Below are 27,376 nucleotides of genomic sequence, written 5' to 3' on the forward strand. Positions count from 1 at the left end.
TGCCTTTAATCAATTTGAAATATTAAATTAAAATGCTTGACACATTTAAGAAATATACAAATAACGATTACCCGTTGAAATGTTTACAATCTAAAAAAAAGCGGCGTTTGATTTGTTTAAATACTTTTTTGTTTTGACCTAGGAATAAGTTGCGTAAGTTTTTTGTAGTTTGTGTTTCAACATCGCGGCAACGCTATGTTGAGACTTGAGAACGATTGAAAATCGGACAGACTCAATACTTGAATTAATTTTTTTTTCTTTCTGAAATTATGCATGTTTCAATTTTTACATTGTCAAATATTGACTATCATACTATGCTAGAGCACATTGTACGCAATGAGCTCTGTCAGCCTGAACTTGCAATAATGTAATTGTTATGTTATTAAAGGCGGTAGTAATCAATTATTTTACTAAATAATAAAAAGGCTGCTTAGGCTACATATAAACAAAAATCTTCAGAAAATTTGTAGAGCCTAAACGACGTGCTACGAGATCTTTCCAATGTATTATGAATTATTTGTTTTAATAATAATATAGCAATTTCCATAGAGTTCTTTTACTTTTGGACATAATTATGTGTTGTATGAAGATATATTTGTCGGATTCTATTGAAGCTTATTGAAATAAAATATCTTCCGTTTCGATAGAAAACATGCTGACGAAGGCATGCTAATTTATGTAGAGTCACTCTTTTTACTACGCAAATGTCACTTACAACCCATGTTTTATTACAAGCAGCAGATAATAATAGTAATATTTTAAATAACCATTCATGCTAGGTAGTTTGTTTACTACACGTAAAGTGTTCTGTGTGTTGAAACAAATTGCTGAAGTGTCATACCTGTTATCAGTATTGAAGTGACAACGTTCCCTCGTACCACGCACAGGGCGAGTGGAATGCGTGATGTTTACATGAATAGTTTAGTTGGAGCATTAGCGATAGGAAACGTCACAATTTTAAAACGGAAACCTCTTGGTAGAAGTTATAGGGTCGCGTACGCGCTATCGTTCGACCGTCATCAGTGCTACGCGACCGTCGCCGCCGCGTGGTACAGTCCGTAGCAATAATTCACAACATCGTTAATTTAACAAGCACGTCAGTTAAATCACAGTGACGTTGTGAACCAATATGAACATAGTGATATTAGTGGAAAGTTGCCATTGATTATACACAGGTGAATAAATCTATGATACGAAACGGCACGGACTTATCTAACGGTCTTGTACAGTGAGGTAGTTTTGTGTTCATGTTCATAATAAGTAGCTTGAATACTTAAGACATTGGTTATTTCAGTATTTTTCTGTCTATATTTTAGTTCTGATGTAGTAAAAGTGTGGTAATCAAGTCGAAGAGATAGAGCTCTACATTATGTATGCTTATTAGGATTTGAAAACAGATACATGTGAAGCTTACTTAGGTCTATAATGTTATAGTCGAGATAATTTTATAGGCTACATTTGACGTCTATCAATTTTATCTTCGAAGAGATGTAGCTTAAAAACATCGATTTAAAGTGAATTAATCGATACGGACTTGAAACATTAATTGTCAATCGAACTTGAAACACATGTCAATTTTAAAATTCATCAGGCGAATCGCTGTCCCAGTTCTATACTTTCTTTCGTAAATTTAAGGAGCAAAATGAAACAAGTGTAATACATAATTAAAAAAACACAACGCATTTATTAATTTATGATGATTTTTATCCACAAGTAATCAATGCATTCGATTCTAGATGAAAGATTTCGATTTTTAGAGTAACGTCTCCTCTGGTATTAAGAAAAAAGGTTTATTGACACAAAATTGTTGCGACGTCAGTTATTTAAATCAGAAATTGTTTATTATGTTTAGAATGGTTTATCAGTAAAATCAAATCTTAAAATTACTTGCATCGGTCATTATTATTATAAATATGTAATCGTAATTGAAAAAAGTTAAGCAAATGTGCAGTTCTAACAAAACGAAATATCATTATTTATAGGTAGTTGAATTTTGTTGAACTGTTAAATGTAGGCAACATTATTAAAATGGCTCTACTATAGATAAACAAGAAAATATTATATTAAATAAGTTGCTACAATACTGATTTTTCTCCATTCTGATCACAACAACAATTTCACGGTTTTCAACTGCTGAAAAATCTAGTGAACTATAAGTTCTTTAATATGTACCAGTACTGACTTCTTAGGTTAATATTATGTAGATACCGAAATGAACTGTAAATTGTTGTAATTTTCAAATTACAACAATTAACAAACTACTAGGTACTTGTATGTAATGTGAAATATTTAATTTGAAAATTCAAGGTATAAAAATATATTAAACTGCATAATTATTTTTTTCTTTCAAAGTACATGGAATATTTTACTTGGCCTAACTTATTAAACTCTACTATTAACAATATTCTATTAGAACAGGGCTTTGCAGTTTAGTCGTCGTCGTATAAAAACACTTAGCCATAAATAATAGACATATTGATAAGAAAACATAACTTCAAGCAACGTATTTAACTCGGATTCAATGTCGAGCTAGTTTTAATTGTTGATTCAGGATGTAATGGGCAGTGTCGCATTCTTCACTGTTGCAGTTAACTGCTCTGTAACAGATACGTCTACATGTTAGACAGATTATAACGAAAGGAGAATGGCAAACTCCCATAGGACTTTGGGCCTGATCGTTACACTGATGATTTATGTGGGGTTAAATAGATAAAAATATACAGATTCTATATATATAACAATTAAAGATCTGTTCTATGGGATAGCAGAGATATTGAGCATGTAACGTCACTAAAATTGAGGTTAGGTTTGCTCGAGTTCAATGAATAGCTTTGTTTCTTTCTAAGTAGAGGTAAGTTTATATCCTATAATATACATTATTTAGATAAAGAGTGTAACAGAAGAACAGTTAGGTAATAGAGATATTGGATCGAACTTTTATTCTTTTAGATTACCTACCAAAACATCGTAGGTATATATAAAATAAAACACGTTTTTTCATAAATCGTTTATTCATCATTATCATCATAAACAATTAACACATCATCCAGAAACTGTGCTCGCAGCATTAAATCTGGTTGATACCTTGCCCAGCTAAGGTACCATATTATGCACATAACGTGACAGCAGCAACCTACAGTTCTTCTTCCTACTAAACAATTACAATAATAAACTGTTATTGCTTCCCTTCCTATGAGAGCCCTCACCCAGCAAGAATGACATAGATATGTTGCTCTATTTCCAATCTGTAAAGAAATACTTTGTTAAAACACCTTTTATTTTTACTTTGAGATTTAAAAAGAAGATTATTGGCAACTTTTTACTTAAAATATTATCAAAACACTTAATAACTTAAATGACGAGGTAATATCCACTCTAATATCACTGGCCACTGCTCTCATTCTTTGATCGCGTTGAGAATCAGTTCTTAGTAAATGAAACCGTGTGCGCAATACAGAACGTCCACAATAAATGCATACACGTTGATGACCAAGAGTTACAGTGTCTTCTTCATGATTTTCAATCCTCAAAGAATCATTTGCAAGTTTCCAGCATGCATCACATATGTCATCAGAGTGAGTGATCTACAAATAAAGAATTAATATTACAATTGGACAAAAGAAAGTGAATAGTGTGAGTTCGATCCAACTTGAGAGATAGGATAGTTTAAACATGTAGGTACCACGGGCGAAGCCGGGGTGGACCGCTAGTATATATATAAAACAATGTGTGTTTACGTTTTTGTTTGATTTCAATATCTAGTACTAAATACCTTAGATAATACTAATCCACTAACCGTTAGAGGAGCAGCACACCCTTGTATAATTGATATTATTGCGTTATCTTGTAACAAATGCAATGTGATTAGCATTAATACCACAGTTGATGCAGTTCATATTTGTAAATGAAAAATCGGATGCAAAGTCGGTGTCCAGGTAGGGTAGCAGTAGTGAGTCGTAAAGGCAGGTAATCAAAGTCCGGTGTGCAAGCGTTGGTTGGTAGTAATAACAGAGATCGTCAGTGTCCGTAATACGTAGCGAAAGTCGATAAAGATGAAGAAAATAAGTTAACCACGAAACGAAAAACCTCAATCAATTGTCAAAAGTCAAACGACAAACATGACATTGTAATTAAAATTGAAGCGGCCAGCTACATTTCAGAAATATTCTTACAAAGTGCGGCCGCCATGAGTAAAAATGTGTAGAATTACCTAAATAAATAGCGTGCTAAAAAGTTAAAAATAAAATATGTATCGCAGTTAACTTATATTTCTGATTTATAAAGCATTTGAATTTTATATAAAACTAAAAATGAAAATAAATATTCATTCGTTTTAATCGATATATCGACTATTTTACTCCTGACAGCACTGACAATCTCTGCTTGATAAGACCGGTAGTCATAGAAATCTAAATAACAATGCCGAGTGAACACATTATCTTTTTTAGGGTTCCGTAGCCAAAATGGCAAAAACGGAACCCTTATAGTTTCGTCATGTCCGTCTGTCCGTCTGTCCGTCTGTCCGTCTGTCACAGCCGATTTACTCGGAAACTATAAGTACTACAGTGATGAAATTTGATGGGAATATGTGTTGTATGAACCGCTACAAAAATATGACACTAAATAGTAAAAAAAAGAATTGGGGGTGGGGCCCCCCATACATGTAACTGAGGGATGAAATTTTTTTTTTCGATGTACATACCCGTGTGGGGTATCAATGGAAAGGTCTTTTAAAATGATATAAAGTTTTCTAAAAAACATTTTTCTTAAAGTGAACGGTTTTTGAGATATCAGCTCTCAAAGTCGTAAAAAGTATGTCCCCCCCCCTCTATTTTTATAACTACGGGGTATAAAATTCTAAAAAAAATAGAGGTGATGCATGCTAATTAACTCTTTCAACGATTTTTGGTTTGATCAAAGTATCTCTTATAGTTTTTGAGATAGGTTGATTTAACTGTAATTTATTATATTTGCTGCTACGGAACCCTTTGTGCGCGAGCCCGACTCGCACTTGGCCGGTTTTATTTTCAAACATTTGTTTTCCCATAGAATCAGAAGTCAATATTTTACCAAGAATTATTAAAAATAGGGATGTAACGATACATGATTTTGCCGATGCGATACCGATACCGATATTTGTAGTAATGTATCGGCGATACCGATACCGATACCGATATCGATGGCTTGGTAGAAAAATAAATAGTGAATTATGCATAAAAAGTTACCAACATTTAACAGAGACAACTGTTAATCGTATTCTTTTAAATAAAAATGTCAAATCAAAAAACAACAAAACCATTTATTTTAGTATTATTATTTTACGAAGTCAATTAAACTTTAAGTAATACACATACAATCAGTACCTAATAAAAGTTTACTATTGGTAGAGTTTTTTCAGAAAACAAACGTGCGCGGGCGGCCTCCCGCATCGTTCATTGGGCGCGGATTTTTGAATTATTTGATATAAAAAAATTGGTTGTTTGTAAAGTAGGTTTACGATCGAGATGTTTACGTGATAACATAGGCAGTGGCAGCGCTCGAGATGAAACGGGAGATCGGTCCGTCTCTCTCTCGTTATACCTGCGATCGCGCTCGTGAGGTTTTGGTGACACAAGTTTATGAACATGTCACCCGACTAAAACGATTTTAAAAACGTTATCACGTTAAAAATTAAAAAAATTCAAAATTTATTTAATCCTTTCCTTTACATAAACAAATTTGTGATTGGAACACTCCTAGTAAGCAAATAAAATGCTTGTGTCAGGAGGTTCCGCTCTTCCTTAACATTATTACACAAACAGAAATAAAACAATATGAATGAATACAATGCAAAAACATAAAAGAAAAGAAAGAATTTAATATAAAAAAATATCGGTATCGGTTGATTTATTATCGGCGATACCGATATATCGGCTTGCCGATATATCGGCCGATATATCGGTATCGGTATCGGTATCGTTACATCCCTAATTAAAAATAACATAATGAATTTTAAATATATTATGATTTCTGTAAGGCCCTAATTTTGTTAGGCCCAGTTTCGCCATTCTCCTTTGAATGGTGTTTTCGTGCTAATTCTTTTTGAATATATGCCAAGAAACAAATGGAATTTTTTGCATGATGGATGTAGTTTTTACGTAGTGTTAAACAACGATCAAAGTAAAAAGTTAAAATACTACAGAACAACAATTCAGCAATAATATTATTACAATTACTATTGAAGTGTCACGAACAGAATTTTATAAAAATTCATATCGTTTTATGAATCCTAGCCAATTTGAAAAAATAAATATTTATAAATTTATACATCCGCATTATGTGGCTAAGTTACTACCCAACGACCTGACAAATGAGTAATATCGTTGTGTTATTTTCGGCGCCTTAATATGATATCATAGCGATAATCGGCGATGCGAATTGCTAATAAAACCATACAAATCGTACACCCTCTCAATGTCTATGTTTTGTAATGGCTATAAAAAAGAAACTTGTTTTTCGATAGCGTGCGATTGAAAACGGTCAGCCATATAGCGGTCAGCTGATTTGGAAGTTAGATTTTGGATTTTTTATTGGAATTATTATACGTTTAAAGGCTTACAAGTTACAATAGTATTATATAAAAAACGGTTTAAAACGAACATTTTTAGTTTTTACCTGTTGTAGGTATTTATTATAGTTCGTGATGATACTAAACCAGTCTTTAACGTAGCTTGGTTAGTAAGATTAATTAAACAGCCAGTTTTAAAGAGAAGGGCAAAAAAAGGTAATACAAATGCATTTAAATTTGGAGTCTAAGGAAGTAATTCGAGAGTACAACGACACTTAAACTTATATCTACAGCCTTTGTTCTACTGTCATAGATTACTAAATAGTTAAGTATGTAGTGCTACTGTATTTATAGTGACATCAATTCGATACAACATAATGGACCTTTTCCTCGATAGGTCTTATGTTAACTAGATTTATTGACAGGATGTCTCGATTTTATGAACTCGTTCTTTGATGAGAACATAATCGATGTAGTTAGATGTCTGACCTCCATCTATTGTGAATCGGCAATTTATAGTGTCAACTTTAAATTGCATCTCAATGGTAATTGAATCATTCTATTTTGCTTCGTTTAAAGTACACCCTGTACACCGCTCTTTAGTAGACTTTGCTGTCGATAGATGCCTTTGATGTATTTATGTAGAAATTAGAATATTTTTTACCTATAATAATATAGGTATTACGTAGTATAATTAGTACAATAAACTGAAACGTGCAAGTACTTAAAATTAAAAAAAAATATAATAAATTGGATATAAAAATAAATGTTTTGATGAAACTGCAAAGTGAAACATTGTAATTCTAACAAATGAAATGTTGATTTTGATAGCATTGGTACACTAGTAATTTATACGAAAAACATTAATACAAATTCATTTCGTAATCTGATTATAATTTTAATTACTTACTACACAAAATACGCGACTCAAAACGAACATAATCTTAACAGATAACGAATCAAAAAAATTATCATTCATAAAAGTAGATAGTAAATTATGAACGTTCTTAGCTTCGCGGTTTCGTGTTATAATAACATATTGGAATGGAAGAAGACTATCTATTACCGTTATTTACAATAAGGCACTGATGATAGAACGGTAAAAGATTGGAAGCTTCGTATCACTTTTTTCAAAGCTTTAGAAATAACTGTGATCGAAATACAATCAAATTTCTGTACAAAATTATACCATTACATTTAGTTTATGATTCACAAGCCCATAAAACGATATTATTCTAAAAGTACTTACATTTAAATGTATCTTACGAATCAATCAAATTAAAACGCAATTAATAAATATTAAGTACCTAGGTATTTGCTCATCATTGTTTCACGATTTGAAGTCATTACAATATCCTTGTTCACGACCTTAAATTTGCATACGATGTTATATCAGATATTATTCTAATAAATACTTATGGTAAGAAACAATCGATAATCCATTTTGGGAAGTGATCATTTATTATGCAAATATGTCTAACTCTATCTATATTTATAAGATCATACATATAAAGCCATAAGGTTAGAGAAATAAATGATGTCTTTCTAAATAAAAATAAATAAATAAGTCAACTATTCAAAATTTAAAATTTGCATTTTGCTCTCGACTATTTACAATAGAACAAGAACATTTAAATTAACACTCGTTGGATTACTAACTGACTAAGAGTTTTTTCTATAAAGTTACATTTTAGATTATTTTTAAATGTGTCCATTCTCTTCGTTATTCGTATAGGTAGCGGTGATTTACAAGTAGGCATCTCACGTCATTCAATTTTGACTTTTGAGAATAGTTTGTGCAATCGATTTGCAAATATATTGTTACTGGAACACGGTGGTTGAACTGTTCCACCCACGCACTGGTGTTGAACAGACTGCTCGTTGCATCCGGAGCTGTGATTGATAAACCAATTTAGTATCATTGTCGTGAGAAATGTGGAACGTGACACTAATATAATGTGGAGTTATAGAGAATAAGGGCAGATACATGATTTTCGTGGATTTCGCGAAGTTTTGAAACAAATATTTCCTTGGATAATATATTAAGTTATAGACCTACTTACAACAGGTAGTCTATTCTAAACCTATCTTCCTCTTGGTTTCTATAGCCTTTTTTAATTGATTGTTATTAAGATATAATAAAATACAGCTCAAATTACGTTGTTCAGTTTCATTTGTCTGCAAATTGGAATTAAGTATAGTTTTAATTCTACGGTGATCGGAAAAAAATGTATGTACCAATTAGTTCCCAATTGACTTTTTTAAAGAGTTAATCGTTTCTCACAGTTGAGTCAATAGTCGTACACGTGCATATCAAATGATAGAGGTAATAATAATTACAGTTTAAATGGTGATGATTCAAGATGAGGTGTTATTAAATTCAGAGCCGAAACAAATTTTAACAATTACCTACGTTGGAATAATCGTGAAATCGAATGAGCGTCGTGTGATTGTCTTGCAATGTGGGCGATAAAAGGCCTTGATCTAAGTACCTGTTAGGTTGTTAATAAGTACCTACGCTGGTTTATGCTTATTTAATACCTGTTAGCTGCTAATGATACCCTACTGAACGCGGCTGACAATTAAAATAATTTATAAAGATATTGGTGTTATGGTTACTGGTTCATGTTCTGAACATTCTAATGATCTATATTCTATACTATAAAGCTGAAGAGTTTGTTTGTTTGTTTGAATGCGCTTATCTCAAGAACTTCTGGTCCGATTTGAAAAATGATTTTGATGTTAGAAGGCTTATTTATCGAGGAAGGCTATAGGCTATAATTTATCATCACGCTAAGACCAACAGGAGCGGAGCAATGCGGGTGAAACCGCGCGGCACAGCTTGTTTTCAATACTGATAGTATGCGCATAAAAAAACGATTCTCTTTTTGGTTCGATAACATAAAGTAATGATTATTATTACTCGATAACTTTACCTAGTCAAAACAATGCTGGCAGTTTTAAGAAATATTCTGTATTACCAAAACACGCTTTCCCGTTACTTTAATAATTTTACTGAGATAATCTAAAAAATATCGAAAATGAAAATTACTTATATCACTTACGTGTAGGAACGCAATATCTCTCACATTTCCTAATACCAGAAAAAATAAAAACCTCATTCAAAACTGATTGAGGCATGTAATCTAAAACCGTTTGCTAATATAAAAATAATAATAGTAGGAACAACTAAAAAACATAACGACTAATAGCTATGTAGAAATACATATATGCTAAAATGTAGTGGAGACGACATCACAGCAATGTCTATTTAAAATTTAAATACATAGTATTTTCAATAAAAGTTTGAAGAGTTGGATTACTATACAATATAGAGACTGGATCGCAATGTATGTCTCAAATGTAAATTCGTGGGCGTTGATAAATTGTTGCACTGCATTTACTCTTACGTTTAACGTTTTGTTTGGCCAGAAGCAATTATTGTATTAAAGTGTTTGAAATGTCAGATTGTTCCCGCCTTTATCTTATTTGTTTGTGTGCTCTATTGTAGATTCTCAAACGCCGTTATTCTATCCATTTGAAGCATAAATGTGTGAAATTAAGAATCACTGGAGAAATAAATTTAGATATATGAATGTTTAAACTGTGACAAGTAATCATTTAACACAAGACTGTTTTATAATTTATAGAAAAAATCTATAATGTTTCTTATTGCCAGTCTAACTATATGTACTTATGTACAACACAGCCTAGCTCCTGGTAGGAATTATTATTGTTTACAAAATCATAATGGAAAATATCATATGAAGAAAGGGAGTATAAAATAAAGTGATTGAAAGACTTGTGAAGGTTGCCAAATGAGTTCGATGAACTATGTAACCCTTACGTTATTAGTTATTAAATACATAAAGAGCTGAGTTCAGTATTTTTTTATTGGTCCATCAGAATACCATAATTAGTTTATAAAATATTCTTACAACATATTTAAATCTTGCATGTTAAAATTGAGCACGTAATGTTAGATCATTTTATATGTAATATTTGTAATATTTCTACACAGCATATAGCTTGTTTAATGTAAATGACATTCACAATATCTGAGTATGCGATCACATACACATTTTTCCAACAGTAGTGCGTCGCATGAATAATTTTATTGTTAGTTGGGCGCGGGTCTCTGGTCGTTGTTCTGTCGATCGGCGGCTGCGGCAAAGGTGATGTAAGATCGGCTGGCTTCGACGGTGATGTCAGCGCACCTACGCGCCCCTCCCTCGTCTCTCTGCTGACCGCGCTACAGCCTTCCGCTAAATTATACCGACGAGAATTACACATAATATATTAAAAAAAAACTTAAAACATACTTTTCATACCATCTGCGGAGCTTTATCTCGGACATACCACACTTATAGGTACATATTATGTTTCATAGTATCAATACCTACATAGGTTTTTTCTTTGTTCATTTATACTTTTATCATTTCATTAATCAATTAATAATGACAAGGTTATATAAATAGGGCAATCATTAATTAATTAAGAATGCTAGAAAAATTATATAAATGTCTTGAATAGGTTTATTCATCTGTGTAAATGTAAATTAACAGATATCGAAGACAATGATTTACATAAATAAAAATGATAAATGCAAAGTGCATAAACAAAAATAAACATAGCTACAAGATAGTGCTATGTTGCAATAAAAGTTGCATAAAATTTTCTACAATGAAAGGATGATATTTAAGTATCGAAGTGCAGTGGGTTATATAACAATGGATTCTAATATACAGTAAGTGAAAGTGCAGTCGTTGAATCGGGAAGATGGAGGGTGCAATTCTAAGCACCCAGAGCAATAATAGATTCCGTAGTCACCTGAAGAACGCAGTAACAACGCTATGCGCTCGCACGCTGCCCAAGTCGAGGTGTAGCGACTCGAGCGCGGGCACGGCTAAACATCACACATACCCCCGGGCCACTCCACCGAAGAGAACCCCCATTGCATGTCGGATGGAGCCGCTCATATGCGATTTGCCGCAGACGTCCTCATTTATATCACACGAACCTATCAAGTGTGAAACAGATCACATGCCGAATAAGCCGAATGGCGTCGTTAAGCTGCGGGGAGCTTTGGCCAGGTAAGATTCAATCACCTTGTATTTTAGTCATTTCATTTATTCCGAATACCTACAATTGTCTGATTAATGGCCCAAGAAATTGAATTGATAAAAAGATATTTAAAGATTGTTCAGGTGCATCCTGACATTAATAATAGGTACTATACATACAAACTGTGCACAATTGCACGCCTCATAAGCGAAGCGTTGAGGTGGGTACTACTGTCACTTCACGCAAAACATCTGATTTTTCAAACTTAAAATGTCTTTATGTATCATACATTGCACTTGTAAGATAATACATACACACACATATTAAGAAAAAACACTATTTTTAACGTTCATGATATTTTTGATGTCATTTTTGTTATTTAAACTAGTTAAAAAACAGTTTAAAAAAGTTCTGTCTTGGACGTCCGTGTGTCTGTATGTGCGGATCCTTTTTCTTGTTAACACGATAGCGACCGAAATACTTTACTAATCGAGTCTTTTTTTTTCTCTTACGCTTGAGTATGCTCAGGAATAGAACCCTTTCATTTTTCAGGGTCTGATTCGGTTGATGTGGTTTAATTGTTATTAAATAAACAAAAATAATAATTAATAAATATTTATTAAAAAAAATTATGAGGCGTGCACTTTTGGATTTTCCAAATTATTTGTTATTTTGTTTAGTTTTTTTTAAAGAAAAGTTTATAAAGATTTTCTCCTGTGTGTATTTTGTTTGCTCTCTTTCGCTAAATACGTTGTAAATGAGAAATAAGTATGACACAATGTAGAGCTGCATGATTACTAATTTAATTAAGACTTATGACTTGCAAGGTACCGTGACCTTAAATCCGGTAGCCATTAGTACTTTACTTCTTACTACGACCAAGAGTATTAAATGCCTTTTTTATTGCGGTTGGGTCAACAACATTTAACATGACATCATGGTGTTTGTTTATACGATGGCGGTGGTAATGTTGCTAATTACGCAGTCAAAGATGTTTTTATTTATTACTACGCGTAAATAGACCAATAAGAATGTTTTTAAATTGTTTGCTATATTGTCCATTTCCGTATAAACATTTATGCGTACGCACCGTGTCATTTATTGATTAGAACAAGATAACTATTAACTATTGTTTTTTTGATACAAATACAATGAAGTCATCGATAAAATATCTCACTTCCTTTTGAATATAGTATTTTGTTAGAAACAACATTAGTCAACAGTATTGAATGTGTTGTAAAAAATGTGTTGTATAATATAGGTACCTAATACAAGATATTTATATACGAGGTTAAAACAAAATATTTAAGGTGATGAATTAATTTTTCTAACATTTACGGCCCTTTTCAAACCTTCGTAATTTTTATATTATTAAAGTTGTCGTGATGAGAATTCTTGACAAGAAAGTTCAATAGTAACACAATACGTCTACCGTTTTAGAAACATGATTCCATGATATTTTCTCGATAGAAAAAAAATACAAAGTTATCATTGTTATTTTTTTTTAATCTCTGGCATCTTCAAAATAACAAACGTAAAGTTACGACTTTTTGGATATTAACTATAAAATATACAACCTATACGTCTACCGTGTTAGAATTTTGAAATATGCGATGGTTTTGAAATAAACAAGAAATACTTGAAAATAGCGCGCGACCAGCCAATATAGCGAGAGCCGCCCTGTACCTTCCTACCCCGATCGCTGCACGAGTCATTCCCGCTACGGCCGTCACACGGGGAACTTGTGTCGCTCGCGCAATCGTAAAAAAGGGTGACAACACGATAAGACAAAATGAGACAAATGGGGACAATAAAGAAAATAAGAAGAAGAAACATAAAGGTTGGAGGAAAAAGAATGCTTACAATTGGAACAAATTAATGAAGTAAGTTGGTTTTATTTTAAATTTGATGATAATTATATTATAGACGATGTTTGATATGTACCCCTGTTTTAAGTACATAACGAATGTGTAAGATTTTTTCATTTATAGCATAAATAATCTGTTCAGAAATCCGGAATCCAGAAGGAAAATAAACCCACTGATTGTTCACAATGTGAATCCACTCCTTCGTAAGTACCTTTATTCAGTCAAAAATGTATGTTATCAAAGCTCTACTGGTTTTATCGCATGATTCCATTTTTAGCAAAAAGCAACAAAGTGCAAAGAAATAAAAAATCATGGTGAACTTAGTGGAAGTATGGCGGACATAATATGGAACAGGAGCTCATTGGAGTAGTATTATATTTAAAAAAAATACGAAATAATTTCAAGAATTACATTTCTTAGAAGGTGGTAGATGTTGTACTTATAAAGAATTTGATGTTGATATTTATTTCATTTATACTTACTACACCTGTGCGGGAAATTGCTTAGTAATAAAACAGGTTTATATTCATATTTACATAGTAATGTGAGTTTTCATTTCGAAAAATTTTGTGTAAGTATATTAAATTGAGTTCCTGGGTGATCTGGAAACACAATTGGGCCCGGAAGATGGCGCTGCAGTCACTCCTCCTAATGACATGAACCGATTTGGATAAATATTTGTGTGCACATTTCATTTTTGTGTGATGATTGGTTGATTCGCTTTCACATTAGCTAATATTATGTATTTTTGTTGTTAGAAAGTAAACTTAATTTAATGTTTATAATACATTATTATTGGTATAAATAAGCCAGTGTTCGTCTCACATTGCTGTACCTGCCTACCTACCCTACCAGGGCCTAACTTTGTTCTGGCTATTTTATTTTGACTATTTGTAATGAATAATTACAATTATAATAGCGTGCAAAAAATAAATACATGCGTCAATATATTTTGTGTTTTTTTTAAACAATTTTTTTATTTAAAAAAATATCATTCCGACCGCGGCTTTGCCCGCGTGGAATTAGATTATATCGTGAATCCTGTCTTATCCCACAGAAGTGTTCAGTTCGGATAAAAAGTATCCTTTGTGTAAATCCAGGCAATTAGCTATATTTTATCAAAATTGGTAATGTAGTCTTGACGTGATTAAGTAACAACTAACAAAAAAATATACAAATTAACATCCAAAGTTTCGCATCAGTTTTACTGTATTAGTGATATCTTCCACTCTTGACTTTGACTGAGAAGAATTAGGGTTTATAACTTCTTTCAGAAATATTACCTTTCATTTCTGGGCATGACGTAATATCTACGTCAGCATCAAATTCTATCTAAATCCATTCAGTAGTCCGCGTTCTTGAGTACCATTTCATTTTTTTCAGAGTAACAATATTTTTTGTTATTTTAAAGATTATTTATAACCTGTATTATTTTGTAATAAAGTAAACATTACGAAATAATAATAATTATTAATAATGTCTAAGTAGTTGTTAAAAAGAAGATTATTTGTTTATAAGCAAGAAAATAAAACCAATAAATCAACAATTAAATATATGTATAAGAATATTATAACTGTATGACGACTCCATACATGTTTGTCCCGAGTCGACCAGCGGCAGCGCGGCGAGTTTGCAAGAATGACTTCGCGCACACCCGCGTTCGCGATAGCGAGCTATTAGACTCCGCCCGCCAAGCAGTAGATTTTTTTTTGTGTATCGTCTTAATTAACCGTTATGTATATGAATTTGAAGTACCTTCTCGTATAGAGGTACTTAAATTTCTATCTGCACATTCATCAAAAGAAATTACACCGGCCATGAGATCACGTGTTTAAACGAACATGACCTCAGACATTTTGTAAAAGATCTTAAAAAAGCCGTTATCCACACGGAAGTGGAGCACAATCGACGTCGATTGTATGCGAATGTGATTATAGTCGGCAAGTATGCTTCGCTATTTCGGCGTCTCAAGCGCTGCTCATTTATGGTTAGGGAGCCAGGTGCAAATTTGGTTAACTATTTCCTCTCAAGAGATAATTCGTCAGACGCATGAGAGTATAGTATTATAAAGCCTCGTGAACGTCAGCTGGCGCTCGGTTGGGGGGGTGAGCGGTTGTAGCCTCCCACGCACATAGGAAAAAAAATACATTCATTCATTCATTTCCTCTCAGCTAAAAATTTGTAAAATTGTAGCTAACCCAATATCTCAACGAAAAAAAATAGTCAGCTGGTTACAACATGGTGTATTATACGTCAGCTGGTGTCTCGAACATGAAAGTTAAATTTAAAGAAAAATTTATTTTCCGTTATTTCCTCTCAAACAAAAATTTACCTGATGATAGCTTATATGTAACTGTGGATAAATATATATGTCAGCTGGCTGTATCTTGGTGGAAAAACCGTCAGCTGATACGGGAGGCTACAACCGCTCTTCCCCCCAACCGAGCTCCAGCTGACGTTCACGAGGCTTCATAATACTATACTTTGATGCATTTTACTAATTACCGCTTGAGAGGAACTTGGTCATAAAATCTGCTGCTGGCTCCCGGACCATTACGATAGATCGATTCGCGTAACGTCAGATTGTACGTATCTAATTGATCGCAAATGAGAAGTAAATGCACTCGTAACTGCTTTTATAATGAGCATGATATGTGAAAAAGAGATGCGATGTTGCGTCTCGCTCGCACACCATGATGTCATGGTGTATTTTTGTAAATGTCCGACTGCCTGGGTCGCGTGCATGTTTAGTAATTTGTCCGACTTTAATAAAAATTTGGTAATTTTAATCTTAATATTTTTCTCAAGAATTATTGTTTTTACAACTTATATTTATTGTGTAATCATGAATATTTATTATTCTTAAAATGAAGATAAAGTAGTAAGATTTTAGTAAATATTTATAATCTGTAATTATAATTTACAATATCTTATACATACATAATTATGTAGTTATTCTTTTAAAATAAACGAAATGAATGAACCGGTTGGTGCAGAAGTTAGTGACCTTGAGCAACTGTCAGAGGGGTAAGATGGATAGAACTGTAAAAAATAGTTTGATGAACAATGAGTTTTTCTACGTTTTTCGTGTCATTAATAAATACGAGAAACATATGTTTTGTTTGTACGACAAATGCTGCAAATACAAAAACCACAACTTTCTTGTGTTTTTAAGCTTCCACAAATATTTCAATAAAACTATTAAAATAATTGACAAATTCGGAAAAAGACATTTTAGTACTGACTTATGAGTTTAAAAAGTAACAAGTAAATGCTTTTTCTTCTTTTATACACTTGTAAGGTCCTTCAAAGTTAGGAAGGTCTTTGAAAGACCTTACGGGTAAATTTAATGAAGCAGTAATGCTGAGAGAAAGGAATTTTACACTTAACTATATTATATGTATTTATGTACTCAATAATCAATTATCACACAATTTATAGCAATAAAACCGTTATATTAATGTATACTTAATCATTTCAAAGAAAATATTTTTTACTATTCAGATATTGTAATAATCACTATCACTACATAGTATAAAACAAAGTCGCTTTCTCTGTCCCTATTTCCCTATGTCCCTTTGTATGCTTAAATCTTTAAAACTACGCAACGGATTTTGATGCGGTTTTTTTTAATAGATAGAGTGATTCAAAGGGAAGGTTTTAGTATATAATTTATTACGTTTTAGACAAAGCGGGCGAAGCCGCGGGCGGTAAGCTAGTTAAGTACTAAAATGATTGTGCATCATCATACCTGTCAGTCTGCAATTTTTTCGTTCAAAGCAATTAAAAATGTATTGTGCGGTCGCTTGAAAAAATAAACAAGAGTTTGCTGAACTCTGATTGGATTACTGTCATACTGACCTCATCATTTATTTCTACATCGTTTGTTTGAAGCCGAACAATTAATGGAATGTTTTTTGTAATTTGGATAAAATAACAAAGTAACTTCTTATTCTTAAAAACGAGTATGTACATTACCTCTATAGAACCGCATAAAGTACGTTTTTATTAAATACCGAAACAATACTTAGTTACCTAATGCATGCTTCAAGTCACATATGGACATCAATCAGATTAACAAAAAAATACTTTCGTTAACAAAAAAAAAATATTTCGTGTATTTTGCACGCCTCATAAGCGAAGCGTTGAGGTGGGTACTACTGTCACTTCGCGCAAAACATCTGATTTATCAAACTTAAAATGTCTTTATGTATCATACATTGCACTTGTAAGATAATACATACACACACATATTAAGAAAAAACACTATTTTTAACGTTCATGATATTTTTGATGTCATTTTTGTTATTTAAACTAGTTAAAAAACAGTTTAAAAAAGTTCTGTCTTGGACGTCCGTGTGTCTGTATGTGCGGATCCTTTTTCTTGTTAACACGATAGCGACCGAAATACTTTACTAATCGAGTCTTTTTTTTTCTCTTACGCTTGAGTATGCTCAGGAATAGAACCCTTTCATTTTTCAGGGTCTGATTCGATGTGGTTTAATTGTTATTAAATAAACAAAAATAATAATTAATAAATATTTATTAAAAAAAATTATGAGGCGTGCACTTTTGGATTTTCCAAATTATTTTTATTTTATTTTTAGTAAATATTTTTTCTCCGATTCAGTAGGTATTTATGACTGAATGCGAATTTACCTACTCTCGTGATTGTTTAACCTTTTCGTACATTGGAGCATGTCGTTAGTTGTTGTAATTGTCGTTTCTTGACTTACATAAATAATTTTTTAATAAACTTTAATATCAATTTACATGGAAAAAACAATATCCAGTGTTTGTCACCAAACGACCCTTCGGTTATCGATCAGGTCAAGTCTGCGAACTCCCGTCTCTCGCTCACGTCATACATCCTCTTGCGAATACAATTATTGTGAATTATCTGACTCCGAGTGCTGAGACTACATGGAGTTATCATAAATACGTGCCGCATTTTACATACTTTCAATTAATAATTATATAGTGATGGATGTATTAAAATATGCTGTGATTATCATGTGCTACGCATGTATTGTGCTCCACGCGTGTAACCAAGTTAATGTTCAATGTGGATGTGATTTTACGTTGCAAGGAATACCTAGCCAGTATGTATTGAGTTATTTTTAAATAACATGATTTTATTATTCTATTTACATTTTATATAATAAATATGGGTAATAAACCTAATTTATTTTATTGACTAAGTATAACCATGTTTTTTATGATCATTATTATAAGGATATTTCTAAAAGAGGTGACTATAAAACTACCTACGCAATTGGTCCTAGCTCCTAACATAGTGCTAGAAAACGTCGTCCTTGTCCTAAATGACTTAATGTTTATTATCATTTTGTTAACCTTACTGAAATTGCTTGCCTTATCCGTAAAAGTTGTAGATATGTTTGTTGTTACCTAGAATACAATAATACAGACGCTCGATTCATATTTAAATAGCCTTTAAAACTATACAAATAAATTAACAAAAAATCTTAAAAAAAAATTTAACAAAAAAAAATCACTCAAATCTGAAATAACTTTTCTTTCTTTTGGTTTTCAAATTGATATGACTATCGACATTCATTTCCTTTGCAAAACCTTACTCCATTACATATAATACCACAGATAATATTCCGCAGCGAACCGCAGAATGTCCGATGTAAACAAATTGACGTATCAACATATAATTTTGATATAACATACTATTTTGATATCCGTGGGCGCGACACTCGTGCGTGGGCGGCGATCTTAGAGAGCGTTACAAGAAACCGCTATCATACATTACTATTTACTTTCACGTGGGAATACGTTGGGCCCGCTCAATGGTTAAGGTAACCCGAGCTAAAGAATGTCTTGTTATGTCTGCATGTTCTGCTACTCCGAAAATAATACCACCCGCAAATGTGGTTAGAAATGCATCGCCATAACGCTACTGCTATCACATAAATGTAGACTGTGTCTCTGCTGTTAAACAAGTTCTAAACTATGTAAGTAAATGAAATCTTCAGGTTTATAGGGAAAGTTAGTGTATTTATTCGCTAGATTGGATAATCTGACCTTTCTTTAAATTTCATTTTTAAAACTTATTATTATTAAGTTCGACAAAATGATATAACGACATAACGTTAGGTACCTACTATTATTAAAATTGAACAGGTAAATTGCTTTGTTGGTTTTCTTATTCGTGGATGAATACGGCAATATGTACCAAGATTTATGGCGTCACGATTCACGTGTGTTCACTATGTTCTTATCTCACGAGATGTAGATTTACGGCTGACGTACTTACTATAGTTTGTCTTGTGGTAATCCATAAACTATGAAAATACTATACATATGTATTTACAAATTGTAATACTAATATCGCCTGTTAAAAATCGTATCTTTGTAATATTTCAGAAGAGTGTCGCTTCGGACTATGAAAAATTACAGGTTTTCTACTAAATCTACTAAATATACTTTAGACACGATTTAAAGCTTTATGATTATTACACCTAATTAATAAATCATAATACCATAAAGTAATTAATGTTCAAACTGAATTTAAAATATACCTACACGAATAGTATGTTCACGCAGTGGCTTTAACATAATATTAACCGTTAATATGATTTCTTTCACGATGATATAATTTCTGCTGACTTCATCAAACATTCTATATGTATAACAAGACAGCTCAATAAATTAAACTCTATACCATTCAGATCAGTATTCATTCTTGAATTGTCTGTTGAGTCAGACAAGCGAAGATTTAATTAATATAGCTACAAAAGTTTGCGTAGTGGTAGTAAATAAGTGAGCTCCTTCTCCATTCAAGCTACAACCCAAGGCGAGGTTCGTGATCCCCGTCAAAGAATTCAAAGATGCGCCCGCCCTTGCGCATGTCGCTAGCAGGGTGAATCTTCCGTTCACCCACGCGTCCGCGTTTAGATGTAGTAGCCCTTCTGTCTAACATTGAGAGTCACCACACAAAAAAGTGAATAAGTTGTTTTCGTCGCAGGGAGGTGGCGAACGCCTGGGAGTGCCGCATCGGTCCGCCCGACCAGCCGGCACCCGCCCACCGAGTGCAGAGCCTCTTCAACGATATCGAACTATATCCAACTAAGACACAGGGTATGTTTTGAGTACTTTTGACATAGTTTTAAGATGATATTATATTTAGATCTATAATGTAATAATTTAGGTACACATTCAAAAGACAGTCCTCTCGCAACAATTTTGCGACTTTATTACCTTTATGAAGTTGTCTTTAGGACGTAGGATAATACATGCAATCGAACCATCCTACCATATTTTTCTGACAATTTAATTTAAAATATGTAACTTGCCAATCGAGCAATTAAGTAGCGTTGGAAATGGAATGCCCCATACACACATATTAGGTACGACAAATATTCAAGTAAATAATTAGAATTTACAACAATTGGAATTAAGGGCGTTTTCTATATCCTTACAAAATTGTAACTCATTCGGCTCAATCAATGTATTAATTTAGGTTAATTGTTGCGGTTATGAATAACTTGGATAGAACCCACGCGACGTTGTTGCGCGCAGGAGGTACAATTTCAGTAATATTTACGATAATTGAATGTCGAATAAACAGAAGATTAACTTTAACCGATGGGACTCAATTAGCTTTATGTTATCGTTTGATTAATATTATTATCAAATTTGGCATCCTATTTTGCGTTTAGGGTTGATAAATACATTAAAGATGATTTTGGTCTGGAATTAAGTAAAGACCTCCAATATTTAACTGCTTGTGAGGCAAAAGTCTAAAGTTCATGTCATAAAATAATATAATATGATGAAACATTTAACTATATCGACATAAGGTCCCGTCATTCACTCGCTGCAATTATAAGTTTACTCATCTTCCTTCTTGATGTTTCTAACCCTAATGTGTTTCGAAGAATAGTCATCGATGTAATGAGATAACAAAAAACGTCATTGGTGATTCAAACGAAGTGTTCATAAAGTTACACAATTATTAGAACAATAAATCCTTGATTCGACAAATGATTTCTGTCTGATAAATGTAATAGTCCAGTCTGTGGGGAAATGTAAAAGCCTCTGCTCTACAAAAGGTGGCGTAGAAAATGTTTTGAAACAATATTGTTTAGGTATGAAAGGTTAATAAAAATCCAAGTTTTCGACCTTGACGGACCCAGGCGCTAGCCGCCATCTTGAATTAAAGGTGCTTAAATTAGGTATATTTTAAATAACTTCTCAATTGTTTACTAAATCACAAAAGTGTCTATGAGGGGTTCAAAGAAGACAAAATTACCTACATTTTTTTCATACATGATTATTCTGTAAGTCTTAAAGGTAAAAAGTTACAAGCGACGGAAATAATAATATTTACAGAAATCATATAATTTTAATTTTGTTTAAAAATTGTGCAGCAATCTTTTTTTATTCTTTTTGATGGCCCGGGCTGGTTAATGGTGGCTTCTTCATTATCGTCGCTGAAATTTTCTGTTTCATTGTCTGTATTTTTAGTTTCCAACCATGAAATTTCGTCGATTAAATTTACTTTTTATTGATAACTTTACGAGTCGTTCATATCGGATATCTTCTAAGGATTCCTTATCCATGTCCCCTCCGTAAAAAGTTACTAGAAAGCGTGCTCCAGCGTCTTCGATTTCTTCTGGTCATGATGACGAAATTTCATGGTTGGAAACTAAAAATACAGACAATGAAACAGAAAATTTTAGCGACGATAATGAAGAAGCCACCATTAACCAGCCCGGGCCATCAAAGAGAATTAAAAAAATGATAGCTGTACAATTTTTTAACAAAATTAAAATTATATGATTTCTGTAAATATTATTATTTCCGTCGCTTGTAACTTTTTACCTTTAAGACTTACAGAATAATCATGTATGCAAAAAATGTAGGTAATTTTGTCTTCTTTGAACCCCTCATAGATACTTTTGTGATTTAGTAAACAATTGAGAAGTTATTTAAAATATACCTAATTTTAGCACCTTTAATTCAAGATGGCGGCTAGCGCCTGGGTCCGTCAAGGTCGAAAACTTGGATTTTTATTAACCTTTCATACCTAAACAATATCGTTTCAAAACATTTTCTACGCCACCTTTTGTAGAGCATAAATACCTACAGACTGGATTATAATATTATGTTGTTATTGAGATAACTATATTTTATCTTTGTAGTTTTTATTTTGTCTTTCGAAGTGACAGTTCATGTCAAGCTGTTCTGGTGAAATGCGTGTGATTTGTTATTACCGTTTTTAAAAATAAATTTTGAATTGCACGCAATATACAGATAATTTCATTAGCTTTATTTACCAAATTTCTTACTTTTTTTGGACACCGGTCATAATAGCTTCAATCAAAATATCTGAATTGCCATTCTTCTATTTGATAAAGTTATTAGATCTATGTCGTGATAGTCTATGTCATAAAAGTTAAAACGCATTCTGTGATTTACACACTTGGCTTCCTGGTCCATTAATCAAACTAGAATTATAAAGCAGTGGTTCACTTCATATCATTAAATAAAATCGTGTAAACTGCTCTTGTACTGCAAAAATAGTTGTGGACATCAAAATCACTAGCGTGGCGAACATATTGTATCAATAAAATACTTAATTATTAAATAAATAAGTAAAAATGTTTCATTGTTTACATTACAAAGTTATGATTATATTGTTAAAGTTATGACACAGGTTATGATTACATTTCATAATAAAAAAATCTGTGAATATTTTATGTGGCTCCTTATAAAATAGGATATCGAGTTCTTGCCTTAATATACATATTGTTTAGTAAGAATAAGGTTATTGATCTTTATGGATTATTCTATCGCAGAACCTGAATCAAGAATTGATAGAGTCTATAGATCATGTAATAAATTGAAGAGTATATGAGAATTTAAACGTTGCGGTGAGATTATCTTTAAATGTACAACATAATTTGCGATAGCACATAAAACAATTTACGTCCTAGAGTTATGCCACTACCGTAAAGTTGTGAGCAATAAATCTGCGATTTAGCTTGATTCAAAGCATTGATTTTGTAATACTTTTAAATTATTTTTCAAACTACATAAACTTTTTTAGGTACTTTTTATATTTAACGAAATTTTATTTAAAGCATTCAACATAACAAAGATGACATAAGACTTTAGGGAAAATCCAGCTATCTATTGTAATAAACTACGTATAAAATAAAACAGTTTTTAATAACGTGGTCCAACGAGTTTGACCAGTTAGATGATTCAATCGACAAATTGTATGAGAATAATTCCGCTTCTTCCTTGAATTATTTGAATTTTATTATTATTTTTTAATTTTTGAGTAAACGTGAAATTAGCTCAAAAATTACAAAATTGTTGTTTAATCGATATGTAGGTTCCGCGCGTTTGACTAATAGAATAAAAATAACATAATATTATTGCTCTGTATGGACAAAATAAATAAATTTTATACAACGTGCTACGTCAAATTTATCTTTTTTCCCCTATATCTTAGATACCATATATCACTTGGGGGTTCAAGTCACATAACCACGCAAAATAAGACAATTGGCATTAAAAAGGTCAGCAAATGACTACTTTGCACGACTAAGTAACTAAGAGAAGAGTGTTTAATCTAACAAGTGGAGATGTAATGCAAATGTTGCGTAAAGATGATCTCAGCTCAGCGCATACTTCGATGCTACGGGAATGTTTTCATATAATATTTTTCTTCAATAAAATAATGATTTAATTCGCCTCCTATAATAATACACTCAGAATAAAGAATAAGTTTTGAACATAATTAGAGATGTGGAATTTTTTGGACGTGAATGCATAGCGGATTCTTTCGCCCATTGTTAAATATATCGTTTTGTTCATTAATTCATGAAGTCGATACGACATGATATTACACTTTTGGGAACAATGTAATGCAGCTTATGTTTAAAAATAAATGTTTACAGTGATTAGTTCTTTTACTTATTTTTATTGGCAAACGGTTCAACAGTCTCATAAATTATTGACGACCTCGACTAATTGTGTGTTCGTTTCGAAAATTGGGAAACATAAGCGTTGTTAATAGTATAACAAAGAATCACAGAGAAAAGGAGTTAATGCGGAATTTGAATGAAAATAAATCAATGAAACTTTAATAAACCTAACTCTACACTGCTCTACCCTTTGAGTAATAATTTACTATTTATACCTAATCATTTTAAGGGACATACAGGATGAAATATAGAGAGATAGAATTAATAATAAAATACTGCACGATAAATGAAAACAGAACATCACTAACAAATGGCAGTGCATAATGTCCATTATGTCACTAATATGGTATTTATTTACAATGTAATTATTTAATTGTTATTAGTTACCTATTTCCCACTTCTTATGTATGAGTTATTACCTATTTTCCACTTCCTATTTATGTGATTTTATACACCCAATTGAGATTAGAGTCAAGCAGTACTTCAACAGCTAATAAAAAATGTGTAAACCTTGTTTTTAAACAAAATGTATCTGTTTTTTGGGTCATGGTCGCCTTCATCGGAAATAAAACTGATAATTTTCTTTACAGTTTTTGAAATGTTGGTGTGCGCCCGTCAGTGCGCCCGACGGAAATCTTTGATACTAACATTTGGGGAGTTTTGCGTCTTCGCTGCTGAACTGCGCCGATGTTCCAGACAGACTAGATCGTAAGTTTCTTAGCTTTAGCTTCTTGATGAGATGTAATTTTCGTATGTATAGGGAAATGGGCTAAATATAAAAAAGGGAATGGTAATAAATTATAAGATTCAGTATTGCTTCCATGTTTCTCTCCTTTTACACTTACTTTGTCTGCATCGCAGTCCATTCAGATAGAGCTACAGTTCAGCTTTTATGGTTTTAAGTTTAGATTTAGAATGAACATTGCGGCTCCATTACATATATTCGCATATCTTAATGCATTTTACGTAACCAAGACGCATTAATTTAAAATAGTTTGACAAGAGGATGTTGTCGGAATATACCGAAATTCTAAAAATAATCACGAAAATCGTAATGCTTAGCATGATTATATCTTTATTATTGTCCACGGTCTCGTGGTTCTGATGTGTCACCCCTACGAGGCTACGACGTAGTAAATGAGGAATAATAATTTGGTGGATAAAGGGACAAAATTAAATAAAAACATGACATATGATTCATTGGGACTTTCCCTGAACGATTCAAAATCATTTCATAGTAAATTATCTGTGTTTCTTAAAATTACTTGTTATCTACAATAAAGTCACGCATACCATGTCATAAAATTAAATTTCCGAGATGTTTTTGTTCAATGATAACCGATAAAACGTGATAACATCTAGATCTACAACTATCAAAATTTTGCATAAAAGCGATATCGCATAATACCTCGATCCAAAATGATGTAAGGAAGCTTCAAAGGATTTTTTCATTATACTTCTGGTGCAAATGCAATATGCAGAGGCAAACAAAGCGTATTAAATCTTGGCAGTAACGCAAACTCTAGGCGAATGGTCCCGGATAATGGCCGGTTTATTACATAGCGCAATATAAATATAAATATTAACTAAGCATAATGGCGTAATTAGTGCCCTCGATGTCCGCTCCAAGTACAACATGAATCAGTTTAATTCTGTCGATGACGGCCACAATGGCCCGCCGCACAGCCGGTCTTGAACCTGTGCTTCGTACGACGAAGTCAACTCTACCGTTGCCGCGAGCGTTGACCCTTGAATGTCGTATAAAATATTGGTCATGCACTGATTCACGACCGTAACGACTTGCATTTTCGTGCATGCTTGGAATATGCTAGAAGCATACACTAGAGGCTTAGGTACCGGCGTCTGGATAGATTGCTAATCGATTTTGTTATTCGCAGGACATCGAATAAGCCAGAGTCACCCGTGTGGAGCGTGGACAAAGAGTTGAGGGACAAGGAAGCGATTTGCAAACATGTTAACGGTAAGTGATGCTTTTTGTTTACACGTTAATAAATATAAGAAGTAAATGGGTATTATGATTAGCAAACATAAAAGTAATTATGGAATATTTATTACATGTTTTGTCTTCACTTATACAAGTTGAAAAATCAAAATATATATCATCAAACAATTTATTCATTTATGTGTGAAGAAAGCTAAAATATTTTTCTTAATATAAAATGTAGAGTTCAACGCTTGTGTAAATTCTTATTTGTAATTCACATTCAAGCATACTACTAGGCAACTAAATGTTATTGGTTTTACGTAGATATTTTAATTTTAAATTGGATTAGTTTGAATGGAGTATAGTGAACTTAACACACAATCGCTAAAACCATTTATAGTCACCATTATGAATCATAAAATTCAAGGTAAATAAAGTCAAACGGAATTTAATCACCTTCGATCATTTTTCTAGCCGATATTTTACAGATAGTAATAGTTAGTTGTGCTAATCGCACGGGTGATATCACCCGGTGGACGTAAGTGGAACAAGCCAAAGCGTCGAATTAAGTTTATTTTCTATAGCGGAAGGTCGATCGGAGACAGCGTCCTGCTAAACAAATCTTGAATGATGACTAACTTTCCGCACGGTACCAATCCAGAAATATACGGAGCGGTATCCCCGTGGATCTACAGCTCGTACACAAATCTCAATAATACTTACAGGGTCGTGCCTGTGCATAAAGAAATTACGTAAAACCGCTCTACCTCGCGTAAGCTTCGAGAAGATAAACATAAACGTGAATAAACTGGTTCATAGTCTATTAAGCCGTATATAGATTAATGGGTTGCATATACATAAGCAATCCGTAATCTATAAAGACGTTGAATACGTATTTCTTCCTCATTTCCTTTGGTTTGAAAAATGAGAAATTGGGCGGTTCTGTCATTTCGTTAAGTCTTTTGAAATTCAAATTGATACATTT

General features: G+C 32.6%; 1 protein-coding gene and 1 long non-coding RNA gene across 6 annotated transcripts in view; both read left to right on the forward strand.

The window, feature by feature from the left end:
* Positions 1 to 27,376, forward strand: part of raw (NDT-like domain-containing protein raw) — a 63,833-nt gene that overhangs the window by 13,041 nt on the left and 23,416 nt on the right. The window contains exons 1-5 of one of the 5 annotated variants that reach the window (XM_090119568.1): positions 1,035 to 1,233; positions 11,113 to 11,640; positions 20,474 to 20,586; positions 25,037 to 25,154; positions 26,345 to 26,427. In XM_090119568.1, coding sequence (XP_089975694.1) covers positions 11,327 to 11,640; positions 20,474 to 20,586; positions 25,037 to 25,154; positions 26,345 to 26,427 — 628 coding nt within the window. In that variant the 5' untranslated portion in view covers positions 1,035 to 1,233; positions 11,113 to 11,326. Of the gene's footprint in view, positions 1 to 1,034; positions 1,234 to 11,080; positions 11,641 to 18,388; positions 18,582 to 20,473; positions 20,587 to 25,036; positions 25,155 to 26,344; positions 26,428 to 27,376 lie in introns of those variants that run through there. The other 4 variants (XM_090119569.1, XM_090119567.1, XM_090119570.1 and 1 more) reach the window with 4 other exon arrangements.
* LOC149909536 (uncharacterized) lies at positions 12,920 to 13,897 on the forward strand. The gene is made up of 3 exons (XR_016458423.1): positions 12,920 to 13,494; positions 13,621 to 13,682; positions 13,757 to 13,897. It is a non-coding gene; the product is annotated as an uncharacterized LOC149909536 (long non-coding RNA).

Source organism: Colias eurytheme, chromosome 3, assembly GCF_061535395.1.
Source record: "Colias eurytheme isolate Ceu_HAF_F1 chromosome 3, ilColEury1 Martin Lab GWU primary, whole genome shotgun sequence".
NCBI classification, from domain to species: Eukaryota; Metazoa; Arthropoda; class Insecta; order Lepidoptera; family Pieridae; genus Colias; species Colias eurytheme.